Raw genomic sequence first — 13998 nt, 5'->3', positions numbered from 1 at the left:
GCCTCCCCTTTCCGCGCCGGTCCAAGATATTTAGGTGTCCTAGTATTTTTCCGGAATTCAGTGGGCCAATTCATTTTCTTCAGTCACAGATGAGAAAGTGGGTACGAGAAGATGAGACTAGAGATCACGTAAAAAACAACGGAATTCCGCAGAGAAACAGGCATTTCTTGGGGCAGCCGCTCAGGGAGGTCCCCGAAAGGCCGGCGCGAGAGGGATGGCGCATGCGCCCTGCGGCGGCGCAGACCTCCACTTTTTTTTTTTTTTTGCGCAGGGTGATTTTGCAGCTTTTCAGAGAGAACGAGGCAAGTTAGGGCTGGAAGGCACCGCTGCGACTTTTCTAGGCCAACATGATCGCCTTACAAAGGCAGAGAGGGTGGGTCCTAGGCCAAACACGGACAGTTAGGTGTAATCCTGGTCTCCCCCGCATCCTGTATTAGGATTGGAATCCAATTCCTCTAATTCCCTAACCAGCCGCAAGGAACTACGGGGATATAAGGAACAAAATCACATTTACTGAGGGCCTTCAGTCTGTCAGGCATTTTGGAATTTAAAGAAAGCCTGTGTGTTAGGTAGTGTGCCCATTTAAGACTGGCATTGGTAAATGGCCACAGGAGCTAGTGAGTGGCAGAGTTGGGATCTGATGAGGTTGCAATGTAAACAGAGAAGAGGCATTAGTATCGGATTGGGCGTGGTGCTGATCTGGGAAGACTTCCTAGAGAAGGAGATCCTTGGGTTGATGCGTAACAGAACAGCTGTGTCCTACGGAGTTGAACTTTATAGTTAATATGACTGGAAGGAAAGATATACGTAGGGATGTGGCATTTGATGAGAAAAACAATAAGTAATGGACCCGGGGAAGCCTGAGTAGAAGTAAAACTCTGATTGATGGAATGGTTAGAGGTGGAATGAAAAATTAGGAGTGACATCAAGGAGTCAATAACAGCGCTTCAGTGAAGGAGCGATTCAGTTGCCTGATACTCCAGAGAAGTAAAATTAAGGATGAGGAAGTTAATGTAGCAATACAGAAACATTAGCTAGAGCAGTTTCAATTAGGATAGAAGCCAGAGTGAAGAAATATGGCTATAAAGGAAGACCAGCCAGAAAACCAAATGTGAGTTACGAAACTCAAGGGGAAGATTGAAGATCGAGAAGCGGGATTGACAAGATTCCTGATGAGGCTGGAAATAAGATTGGAGGGATTAGCCTTGAAACTGTGGGGCCTTTTCCACAGATGCGATGATGGAAGAGAAGTTTGAAAGTGGAAATTCTGAAATCTATGAAGTAGAAGGCAAGGTCATCTGAGTGTGAGGGTTAAGTGGGAGGGTGGGAGAAAATCTAAGGAAAGAAGTTAAAGTTTGGAATAGCTGTTGTAGTTAAGGACACACAGAAGGGTTGTTGGTCACACCACTCTAAAGTTTGTGTCATTTTTCTCCAACAGTAGCCTGTAGCTGGGATATTGGAGCAGAGGGAAATGGTTGGGTTAATCTGGGCTGAGGTTTTACATAGCAGAGGTGCAGAAACAAGGGGCAAGAAAGGGAAACTTGATAGTGAATGATTAAAATGAAAGACCTGGGGTTTAGGCCAGATGAAGAAAAGTGAAGCCAAAAGTGAACTGCTTAGGAAGAAACGTGCCCTGAGACTCATCTGAAGATAACTCCAGGGTCCAAAAGCCTGGTAAGGCAGGTTAGGTCGGCCAGACCACACATTTGATACGACCTTTAAAAAAAAGTAAAGTTCAGAGCCCTCTAAGTTTTCAGAGGGATTTCTGGAACTGCCACTAGCTTTTGATACTGTAATAAAGCAGTGATAACAAAGGTTAAGTCAGATGTTCATTTATTAAATACAAGCTTTGAACAAACACCCCCAGGCAAGTATGACAAGAAGTAACCTTCCTGGAATGTTCCAAAATACAGTTACGTTGATCAAGTTTTATTTCAATCAAACTTTTTGTCGTTTTGTTCTTCATTTTGTTTCTAGGTTCTTTTTCTTTTCCAAGCAGTTAGAGCATGTGCATTATTTCCTCATATGACATCAACAGTGCAGCATCAGCCTCTGGCTTGTAAAGGCACCCAGTCGACTTATGCTCTGTGCAATGGCTGCTTAGTAACCAGCATCAAATAAAGTAATGAAGCTTTTGTAGACTGTGATACCAAATAGCAACTGGCACCTTCACCTGCACCATTAAAAAACCTTTGACATTTCTTTCAGTTTTCACATATCCATTAAAAACTATATTAAAAACAAACAAACCCAGATTGCTTGATAAAACCTACTTAATTTTCCAAGTTTAGTATTACCCTCTTAGTAAGCAATACTAGAGCTGATTAGAGTCTTCACTTTCCTATCAAACGCTAGCAAAGCCAACACATAAAACTAGGTATCTCAGAAAGTCTGCTCTGATAGATTTAGAGCTTGCTGAGTTCCAGAAAACACAAGCCCTCTTTAAGCTTCTGAGTGCACATATGCACCATGTTGTACCACGATCATAATTTTTTAGTCGCATTTTTGGGATGTCTTAAATTACTTCAAGGAAAGGAAAAAGGCACAGAGGACACTTGGTTTCCTTACCAATAGTGGCCTTAAGCTACGCACTTGCCTTTGTGATGAGTTTATAGATATTCAGCAGCATTAATGGTGCCACAGCCATTCATAAAAAGTTTCAGGAAAAGAGATTTTAAAAAAACAAAAACAAAAACAAAAAACCTTGCCAGAAAAGGCTTACAATCTGAAGACTTAACTTAATACAGAAGTAGAATACAGACACAGATACAAGAGGCAGCATAGAGGTTGTTAACTAGAAAGCTGCTGGGAACAGCTGCCTTCTGAGGTTTTGTGCCCGTTTTTTCCTCCAATTTTCTCCTATAAAACTCTGGTCTTTTCCCCACTTCTTTTAAAAATGAAAATATCCTTCTACATTGGGTTTGGAAGATAAATGCAAATAAATTGAAGCTTATTTTATACAGTTCATTCTCAGAGAAGTAAAGGCGGATAATAAATATGAAAAGAAGCTCATTTTAAGAAAATAAATCCTGTCAACCCATGCCTTAAAGACCCAGGGAGCATACTGAATTACTATCTTACATTCTGGCATTTGCGAGAGTCCTAGACTGCCTTTTTCATTTATAAGCACAGCAATAGGCAACATCTACTTTATATCTAGTGTGGGATGCCCTCTGACTTGAGGGTTTCCAGCTGATACCATCAAAAACACATCAAGGACTGCTTATAACAACTTGTGTTGGATTACCGTAAAACTACCATCTTATTTGAAAGAGGTCGTGGTTAACAATAATATCCTCTAAATGAAGCAATGACCCCTGTTTCTAGATCATACCACTTTTCTTGTTAGTTATATTTTTGGGCTTAGAGGGATAGTGATGTAGACAGTCCATAGGGGAATGTGCCTCACTCAGCATGTTAAGCTGCACAACTGAGTAGGGAACTCAAGCTCAACCTGTAAAAGTGGGGCCCATCCATCTACTAACTACATAGGCCTAAGTGGGTATTTAAAATGGTCTGTGGACAAGGTTGTGCCCAAATTCCTGCTCTGTTAATTGATGACCTAAGGCTGAGTTAGAAGCAGCTCTTAGAAGTCAGGTCATAAGCCCAAACAAACGTTAACTATATACATTTTACAGTCTCAGAATTTTGTCTAGAATAAGTGTAAGTAAACATGGCCACACACTGCATACATCTTACCATGGAAGAGATAATATAAAGTGGTACTCTGTTTGCACTAGACCAATATAAAAATGTACATGGTGTGTGTATGTAGGTGTATATATATATATATATATATATATACACACTGAGATATACTGCTGATATTAGTGTCTTAAAATGACATTTTTCATAGTTACAATATTTGTTGCCTAACTTTTCTACTCAAGCCTAGTCCTTGATTTCCAGCAGATGAAAAGGGCCCAACAGCCTTCTTTTTTCACCTCAGAATTTTCTGAATAAAGTGTCAAAACTGCAAATTTGTTCTACCAATCCTCCTTAAAATATTATAGGGCTAAATTTTCTGTGGTAATGACAACTCCATGGGGGAGTGTTTGGCCTCCAAGGTGTCTCTAAGTTACAATGTAACACAAAACTAAGAGCTACCAACTGAAGTTGCATAAGATTCCTTTTTTCATGTCATCTTTCATCTTATTCAAAAATCTACTCAAACATCAAGGTATCTGCTTTTATACAAAATGTTATTCTGTAACATTGCAGAGCTGTAACAAGGAAAAGGGCTGAAGTCTGGGTCATAAAGTCTAGTAAATACCTTGATAACACAGGACTTTCTGATATCAGCTGTCAATACGTGACATCATATACTTAAAAGCAGTGCTCACCGAAGATGTCTGAGCAGTTCTTGGAAGAGAAATAGTAGAGTGGCAGGAGGTTTTAGTAGTTGAAGTTAATGTAATTTAAGGTAAGAAAAGGAAGAAGAAAGTACAGGAAGAGATATAACAAAGGGTAAAAATTAGTGATGATTTCCAAACGTGGTGATGCTATAATTTCCTGCAAGCCAGGAGCACTGTAAAGTTCTTAAGAATTTTAATTATCATAATTTGAGAAAGAGCAGTTCTCTAATTTAGTAAAGGGTGAAGAAAAAAAAAGAAAGCAAGAAAAAGGAAAGGAACAGAACCAGAAAGAGAGAAACCACAAACAATTGTTTATCTACACTCTGGGGTTGGTTTTTGGTTTGTTTAGGTCACAGTATTTACTCAAGTTGCTCCTTTTGTTGTTGTTTCCTCTCTGCAAGCCACCGTTGGATTTTTTCTTTTAGTTCTGTGTTTGGCCGGATCTGGTCCATGGTGAGGGGACTACGGTTAAAGGGATCTGTTTGGTCACTGAGACAAAGAGAAAAAGAGAAATGGGGTTATTTCCGTAAGTTCTAACATCTTCAGCCAAAAAGAGAATACCTAGGCATCCCACCTTGAGACTGAAGCTAGAGTGTATTACGGTTCTGAATCAAGTGCTGACTTGAGGTTAGAAAGAATGGGATGACAGAGAGTGATTTGGGAGGTTTTTTTTTGCAGATTTTTTAGCTACTTTGTCTCTCCGCTTAACAAACTTTATCTCAACATTGCTCTTCAGATGGTATTTGATTCCATTTCCCCAAGACAGAGACCCTATAACAATCATGTCAGCATAAAGAGCTGTTTGTAGTTTTAGTGACAGACTCCTGAAACAGTATAAGGTGTTAAGGGATAAAGCTTTGTAGGCTGACACTCGATTTAGCTAGCTGATTGCTCTTCAAGTAAATGCAGATTATGGCTTTCTCATAGGTAAGATGATATACCTTCTCTCTGTATTCTCAAGCCACGATAAAAATATAAACTCTCACTGACACTTTGGAAAAAACATACTACCCAGCACAGCATCATGCATATAGCGAGTGCTTAATACCAAATACCATCAAGTAGAACATCCTTTTTTCCAATATTTAAAAAACATCATTTCCCTAGATCTGGGTCAACTTATATAACTTCATTTTAAATAGGCAGAGTCTCTCAGTACCCATTTGTTTCTAATGCTGCACTTAGAGTAGGCAGGCTGGGGAAAACTTGTAGTCACCATGGCTGAGTCCAACAGCTGCAGCACAATGTGGGTAAACCCATACGATGAGTGTAAAACCTGAATTTTTTTTTTCAATCTGTCTTTTATATTTTTACAACTAAAGTAAAATTAAAACAATTTCAAGTCAACTTATACTCCAGGTTGACTTTTTTTTTTTTTTTGCGGTACGCGGGCGTCTCACTGTTGTGGCCTCTCCCGTTGCGGAGCACAGGCTCTGGACGCGCAGGCTCAGCGGCCATGGCTCACGGGCCCAGCCGCCCCGCGGCATGTGGGATCTTCCCGGACCGGGGCACGAACCCGTGTCCCCTGCATCGGCAGGCAGACTCTCAACCACTACGCCACCAGGGAAGCCCAAGGTTGACATATTTTATAATTGATAGAAATTATTTCCTTGAGGAAGGAAGAGGTAAAGTTAGCTCCAGCATTTCTCAACAGGTGTCTTGTTTTGGATGTTGAAATCCTTAACAATCAAGTGATATACTTCTACCAAAATGCCTCCTCAACACAATACGTTAATAAACCAACAACGTGGAGTACCTATTAGGTGCACAGTACTGTACTGGGAGAAAAAGATGATAGCAGACAAATGTACACCTGTACTCTTGAGGCTGCTTTTGGGGGCTGGCTTACCTGAGCAAATGTCTGGCAATGGTGGATCTATCCACAGTGACTCTGGAAGACGGCAGCACCACAGGGTCAGACATCAGTGTGCTCATGATGGGATCCAGAAACTCATCACAGGCATCTGCATAGGTCTCCTCTTCCTGTTGCTGGAGGTCTGCTAGAGACTGAGCACAAATACCGGGCAGTTACGGGGAAATCACAGAAGCAGCTGAACTCAAAATGCTCAATGACTATACCTTAATCTTCAAGGGTTATTGTTAGTAACCCTTTATGGCGACAGTAACAATTCTCAGCTTTATGTTCTAAACAAGCCAATATGGATACTATAGGAGCAAATTTAACATTCAGCCCCAACTCTGAATCTTCAGTTTGGCTCAGCTGCTAGCAACCATGGCCAGAAATGGATCTAAATGTTAACAGGGAAAAAAACCACACCACGCTCAACATCCATCCTTCTGACAACAACCCGGCTGTAAGGGGTGGGGGTTGGAGGGGGTTATTATTTGTATAATTACAGAGTTACCCATGCAGTCTGTGTATGAAAAGCAGTTTCCGGTTTTAGGTACAAACAGGTATGGGAATTTAAAAGTGGCTTCAACATCTGCTTGAACTTTAGTTCCTCAGCGATCCATCTGCCTAAGCTCTAGGCAAAGATGAAGCCCAATTCAATAAATAAGTAACTCAATGAAGGGAAGACTGTTGTCAATTAGGAAGCTTTTCCATTAGACTCCGTGCCATAATTTTTCCTTCTTCATAAATGCAAATGAAGCTGCTCCAACGAAAGGGATTAGCTGAGTACAACACAGTATTTTAATCTTTAAAATGTATGGCCATTCCTATATAAGCCAACTACCAACTACAAATAGAGAGAACAGAGAAAAATCAATAAAAATCAATGACTAAAAGCTACTAATCTTGAATTGTATTCTAAAAAGTTCTGTATAAATATCGTAGATTTTCAAGTCTATTGGTAACACTGTACAGAGAAGTTTTCATAAAAACAGCCTATTAAAAATCTGTAAATTCTTTTCAGTAGAAGCTTCTTAAATTATTTTTCTGTTCTCACCCTCATATTGAAAAGAGTAGTACTATTAAAGAATATGGTAGTTTTAGCTATTGACTAATCAGGAAGAATCAGCTATTTATATTTTCTCAACCCAATACTCTTTTCCCCCCTCAAATTGGGTAAAAAAGCAGAACGGCTGAATTGACATAGTTTTTATTGAACATGTTAATAAGCAAATTATCCTCCTCCTTACCTTGATTCTCTCTGCTAAGTTGCTGAAAGCCACAATCATATTCCCAGGCTTATTTATTTTCTTCAGGACTCGGACTGTCTGTGCAAAGAGAGTTGGGGAATAGGAACGTCCATCCTTGGGCACAGTGGCACAGAAATTCTCCTCATCCCTAGAAGGTCAGCATCAGAAAGAAATTGAGCATCAGAGGATAGGTCAAAGAGGGCAAAAACGGATGGGTTGAGGAACAAAGTTCCCCATCACTTATATACCATGAATGTTCTTTTGATATAGAATGATTTCTTCTAATTTTTAGGAAGGAAGTCTTATCAAGTATCCCATGACCTTAAAAATATACTGCTTTTCCAAACAATGGATCAGTAAAGTTTATCTTTGCACAGATCAAGGCAGAATGTTGGAAATTCCAAATAACGTCCCATAGGTCGTACAAAATCTCATTATTTAAAACTATAGAAGATTCCTTCATCAGCCAACTAGAAACAAACCATTTCCTTTCTATTTCCACATAATTACCAGCTAGTCATTCCATTGTCAAAACCCCCAGTTAAAACATGAGCAAGGCCTCTGGCCTGCCCAATTAAATCTCAGGTACCCAAGATTTAAGTAGATGGTGCAGATATCTGAAACGAGCTGCTGGGGTTTGAAGTCAAATTCACTGAAGTCCTTGACTTTTAAGGCCCCCATCTTGGGGCCAACCAGGTGCTGCAGGAAGTAGTTCAGCATGGAGATGATGCGCTCAGCCAGGAAAGGATGCACAAAGAGGGATTTGATCTCTGGAAAAAAAGCCAAAGTCTGTGAAAACTCAATCCATTAGCAATCTTCAACTTACAATGTCTTAGAGTTTTACTTGGAGACCTCTGGGGACTGCTATTTTTTTAAATACATTTTCATTGCATTTTCATTACATTTTCTAATATTAGAAAATATTAGACAAGGAACAGCAAACAAACAAAATATAAAAACTACTACTCAGATGTAAACACTGTTAACATTTTGCTAACATATCCTTCTAGTTTTCCTGTCCTTATTTACATACATATACATTTATAAAACAAAATGATTATCATGTTGTACACATTCTGTAACTTACTTTTTTCATTAATGATATCGTAAATACCTTACCATTTCAGTAAATATAGGTTCCTGTGCTGTCCAACATGGTAGCCACTGGCCACATGTGACTATTTAAATTAATTAAAATTAAGTAAAAAATTCAGTTTTTCAGATACACTACCCACATTTCAAGTGTTCAATGGCCACATGTGGCTAGTATCTATAGTATTGGACAGTTCAGATTTATAGAACATTTCCATCACATAAAGTTCTATAGGATAGTGACGATTCATACCTTTTTTTTTTTTTTTTTGCGGTACGCGGGCCTCTTACTGTTGTGGCCTCTCCCGTTGCGGAGCACAGGCTCCGGACGCACAGGCTCAGCGGCCATGGCTCACGGGCCCAGCCGCTCCACGGCATGTGGGATCCTCCTGGACCGGGGCACGAACCTGTGTCCCCTGCATCGGCAGGCGGACTCTCAACCACTGCGCCACCAGGGAAGCCCTCATACCCTTTTTAATGGCCACATAGTTTTCTAATGTGTGACTGCACCATGAGTTATTTATTTACTCTATCTTTATTGCTGGACATTACTATTGTTTTCAATTTTTTCTTATTATAAGCATTTCACTAACTGATGAACTTCACTGTGTACATACCTTGTAGACATTACTTCTTCCAACAAATTTGTAGGTCACAGCATGAATGAATGAATGAATAAATAAATAAATACCAAGTGCAACAAGCCAAGTAGTATAAGGCTTACTTAGTACTGCTGGCTCTTACTTTTTCAATTTTAGTCATTATCTGTTGACTCTACTACTGATGAGAGTTTAGCTCTCATTTCTGTCCCTCTTCCCCAAATACAAATTCCCCTAATATATAAACAAATCTTTGGTGAAATAATTTAGACTTTGTCATTAAGATTATATAAATATCATATACAGCAGAGCCACGTGGTATTCTAATGATTATATATATAAAGTAATATATACTTTTTATTTTTATTTATTTTTAAAATAATATACATTTTAATTAAAAAATTTTTTTTAATTTATTACTATTTTTGGCTGCATGGGTCTTTGTTGCTGCACACGGGCTTTCTCTAGTTGCAGCAAGCAGGGGCTTCTCTTCGTTGTGATGCACGGGCTTCTTATTGTAGTGGCTTCTCTTGCTGCGGAGCATGGGCTCTACATGTGCGGGCTTCAGTAGTTGTGGCACGTGAGCTCAGGAGTTGTGGCTCGCGGGCTCTACAGCGCCGGCTTAGTAGTTGTGGTGCACGGGCTTAGCTGCTCCACAGCATGTGGGATCTTCACGGACCGGGGCACGAACCCGTGTCCCCTGCATTGGCAGCCGGACTGTCAACCACTATGCCACCAGGGAAGCCCCTATACTTTTTTTTTTTTTTGCGGTACGTGGGCCTCTCACTGTTGTGGCCTCTCCCGTTGCGGAGCACAGGCTCTGGACGTGCAGGCTCAGTGGCCATGGCTCACGGGCTTAGCTGCTCCGTGGCATGTGGGATCTTCCCGGACCGGGGCATGAACCCACATCCCCTGCATTGGCAGGCGGACTCTCAACCACTGTGCCACCAGGGAAGCCCCTATATATACTTTTTAATACTTTTTTTTCCCGCTTATTTTCAGAGTACCTATCATTAAATCTTTCTAAACTCTCCACCAGAAATGTGAAACTCTCAAAAATAGTTTTTGGAGATGTTCTTTCTGGAAGCTTCCATTCCTCACTCCAATCTGGACTCCTTGTTTTATACGCCTATGGTGTGGTGGTCATACAAGCTACCTCTATCATCAGCCTGGGAACTTCCTCTGCATCTCTCTTACAGGATTCCACTTTCCTCCTTCATTTTGATGGAGTATATTTATCCTTTTGTACCTTCTCAAAAAAGGGTACACCGGAAGTAAATCTGATACCTTCACGTCTGAAGATGTCCTTACATTTTACCCTCAAACAGGGTAAAATGGTTTGGTGGGCAGTAAGATTCTAGGCTGAAAAGATATTTTCCATCAGGACTGTGTTCCAGCTTCAAACGTCAGTGCTGTGAAATTCAAAGATGTTTAAACTATTGTACATGACCTGATTTTTCTCTGGAAACTTTTAGATACCCTGATTTTCTGAAATGCCGCAATGATATACCTTAGTGTGGGGGTTTAAAAATTCCCTGCGCTGGGTACTTGGTGGCTCCTTTTAATTTAGACTTAGTTTTGGGGAATTTGTGGGGTATTATTTCTTTGATAACGTCCTTTCATTTTTCTCTTTTGACACTTCCTAGATTGATCCTTTATTTTCTTGTTTCCTCTTCTAATTTCCATCTCTTTTTCTGTTCTACTTTCATGGAAGAGTTCCTTGAATTTATCTTCTAACCCTTCTACTGACTTTTCAAAATTTCTGAAGTTTTATTTTCAAAATCCAAGAGCTCCTTCTTGTTCTTTGCATAATCCCTTGTGTTGCCTCTTTGTTTCTGTTTTATGTATGCTGTATCTTCTCTCATACCTCTGAGATTATAAAGATATTTTAAAGCAGCAGTCCCCAACCTTTTTGGCACTAGGGACCAGTTTCGTGTAAGACAATTTTTCCACGGACCGGGGGTGGGGGTGGGGTGATGGTTCAGGTGGTAATGCGAGTGATGGGGAGCAATGGGGAGCGGCAGATGACGCTTCGCTCACTCGCCCGCCGCTCACCTCCTGCTGTGCGGCCCTGTTCCTAACAGGCTGTGGACCGATACTGGTCCGCGGCCTGGGGGTTGGGGACCCCTGTTTTAAAGAGTTTTCATCTATTATCTGTGTTTCACATTAGAGGATTTCCTCAAATGTCTGGTGATCCTTGGTTGTCATTTCATATATAATCAATATAAAAATTATTAATGAAAGGTTTTACTTTGTTTTTAAATACCAAGTCTTGCAGTGTGTATTTTCTACTTATATCACATCTCAATTCCGACTCGCCAAAGTTTAAATGCTTGAGAGCCACATGTGGCGAGTGACTACTGAACTGGACAGTGCAGCTCTAGAGGGAGTAGAGATAAATATCTCTGTTTGATCTACCACATTTAACCAGAGCTCAAGAATATTTTTTTCAGGTAACACAAACACCTCCAGCTACACTGATACGGGTAAGTTGTGTCCTCAAGAAAAATGATACTAACTTATGCTTTCTGGCAGCTGTGTGAGGATGACCATTTCCTCATTCCCATGTCAACAATGGACAACATCATTCTTTTTGAAGCTTTTCTAGTGATTCACTTCCTCTCAGACTGTGGAGGAGGATACTGTCACCAGAGTCTCAGTGGGCTGATCGCTCAAATGAAGCAGATCTTAACCACTGCATGTTTTGGGAAAGCAGTGTGTTCTATCCTTACCTGATGTCAGAAAGGCAAGGGTACCAATTGTTTCATTGGACATGATGTTATGGAAACGTGCCAGCTGTCCAAACATCTGTAGGCCAGCCTCCTTCTCTCGGCGGGCTTCTGGAGTCAGACTGTCCCATTCACCTCGGTCCTTCTCAATTTGTTGAATTTTTATCTTGCTCAAATACTACAGAAACAAGAGGTGGAAGGTATCAGGGAACAAAGTGTATTGAAGGGAAGATGATATTTAAGAGGTCCTATTTAAAATCTAGTCTACTAAGCTGGGAAAACCACAGATTACCTAAGAGACATGAGGCTTTATTTCTCAGCACAGGGCTGAAGTTTAAAAAGAAATCGTGGGGAGACTTCCCTGGCGGTCCAGTGGCTAAGACTCCACGCTCCCAAAGCAGGGGACATGGGTTCGATCCCTGGTCGGGGAACTAAGAATCCTGCATGCCGCAAGGCACAGACTTAAAAAAAAAAAAAAAAAAAAAAGACGAAGAAAAGATAAAAAAGAAATTGTGGGAAAAATTGTTTCAGCCTGGGTAGACTTATGGGTAATTCCCCTGGAAATATTATAGTCTATGAAATAGAAATGAGGATAAATAGTATATGAAATATTGGTAAAAGCAAACAGGCTACAGGGAAAAAAAAGATGAAAGATGAAAAAAAAACCACCCCCCAAAACTGCTTATCAAAAAACAAAGCTCTATCAAATATGCAAAATGTCTGGAAGGAGAACCATAAATATTTAAAACCCTCTACCTCTCACCATTCTTGCTGTTGTAGCAAGCATGTTAAACTTACAGTCCCATGAAAACGCCGTTTGTGTCATTCTGTCACATAGCTGTTCCTTAGAAACGTCTATTTATTACAGGACTTGTTTTCTAAGGCAACAGATCTAAAATCTTCAAGTATGGGATTATGAACAAAGCAGGAACATTTGTTCACAAATTAAATACAAGTTACTGGGAGATTGCTAATCAATACGAGGAGTGTGTAGGTTATCCAACAGGCTACCCTCATGATTTACCTGCTTTGTCTCCCTTTGGGTCACTGCCCTATCTTACACCTGTCGCAGATAAGGGAAGTTTTTATAGGAGCAATAAGCAGCTCCACAAGGGAGGGTTAAGCTGAAGGAACTGAGAGACCCCCAGGTGTATACTTTGTAAAACTCATGTTTCAGATATAGCTAAAGATTTGGGAGGCAGTGGACAGATGAAGAGTACTGATGACTTGGAGTCTTTATGTGAAAAAATAACTCAAACCAGAGATTTTTTTCCAAATAGTGGTATAAAAGTCAGAATCTTTTAGGAAAGAGGGCTAAGAATCATTGCCTTGGTCAGTCACTGTTACTGATGTCTTGGGATGGAAGAAAGCTGAAAGTCACTAACTGAACGAAGATCCTCTGATTTCCTTCTGTAGTGCTAGACTGATTAGTTCTGCCACTGTACCTTAGTTTGGCCTTTCACACTTTCTTTTCCACTGTCTGCCAGAATATCATCCTAGCTCATAAGGCCCTTGGTCTTGGTCTCTAATGGAACAATACCTATCAAACTCTACAAGAGCAAGGTTGGTGGTACATTACTACTTGCAAATTTCTGGTGTCCAAGACTGGTACTAGGGGACTGCTAGCATAAGGATTGCTCTATTATGACTAAGAGGTAAAAAGTATGTATGATGGTATAAGGGCAGTTAAATCTGTTTTTTTTTTTTTTTTTTTACCTGTATGGCTTCATCCAAAAGGAAGATGGCATCGTTCATTAGCAGGTTAAGAAAGCGGAGGAAAAGTGGGGGATTCATGGCTTCTAAATTCTTAGAGGCATAGTCAGCCAAATCCTGTAAGTCCCAGCCCAAGAAAAAAACATTTTAGTAATGAATCACAACCCATTGGGGCTTATGTGGAGCAAAACTGAGATAACTCAATTTTGGTTTCACCAAAAACATTCTCACCTTAATGCTCTCTCGATAGGTATCTGTTCCCCACATGTACCTGAGGATGGGATACATGGGGCGGCGGTAATTAAACTTCTGCTCAAACTGATGGGGGTCTCCTGGAGTAAGGCAAGAGCAAAACATCAACAAAGGTGGTGCTATCAGAGAAAAGGCAAGAGCTTATGTTTATGTGTA

General features: G+C 40.4%; 1 protein-coding gene across 1 annotated transcript in view; it reads right to left on the bottom strand.

The window, feature by feature from the left end:
• Positions 1 to 1816: 1816 nt before the first annotated feature.
• Positions 1817 to 13998, bottom strand: part of UBE4A (ubiquitination factor E4A) — a 35305-nt gene continuing 23123 nt past the window's right edge. Inside the window, exons 14-20 of the mRNA XM_024751693.1 lie at positions 13822 to 13922; positions 13594 to 13707; positions 11881 to 12055; positions 8047 to 8227; positions 7458 to 7605; positions 6205 to 6362; positions 1817 to 4844 (exon numbers count right to left, since the gene is read on the bottom strand). Of these exons, the coding sequence (XP_024607461.1) occupies positions 4715 to 4844; positions 6205 to 6362; positions 7458 to 7605; positions 8047 to 8227; positions 11881 to 12055; positions 13594 to 13707; positions 13822 to 13922 (1007 nt within the window). The 3' untranslated portion in view covers positions 1817 to 4714. The remainder of the gene's footprint in view (positions 4845 to 6204; positions 6363 to 7457; positions 7606 to 8046; positions 8228 to 11880; positions 12056 to 13593; positions 13708 to 13821; positions 13923 to 13998) is intronic.

The sequence above is a fragment of the Neophocaena asiaeorientalis genome, unplaced genomic scaffold, assembly GCF_003031525.2.
Source record: "Neophocaena asiaeorientalis asiaeorientalis breed wild unplaced genomic scaffold, Neophocaena_asiaeorientalis_V1.1 scaffold479, whole genome shotgun sequence".
NCBI lineage: Eukaryota > Metazoa > Chordata > Mammalia > Artiodactyla > Phocoenidae > Neophocaena > Neophocaena asiaeorientalis.
This window is presented reverse-complemented; position numbering and strand designations above follow the sequence as displayed.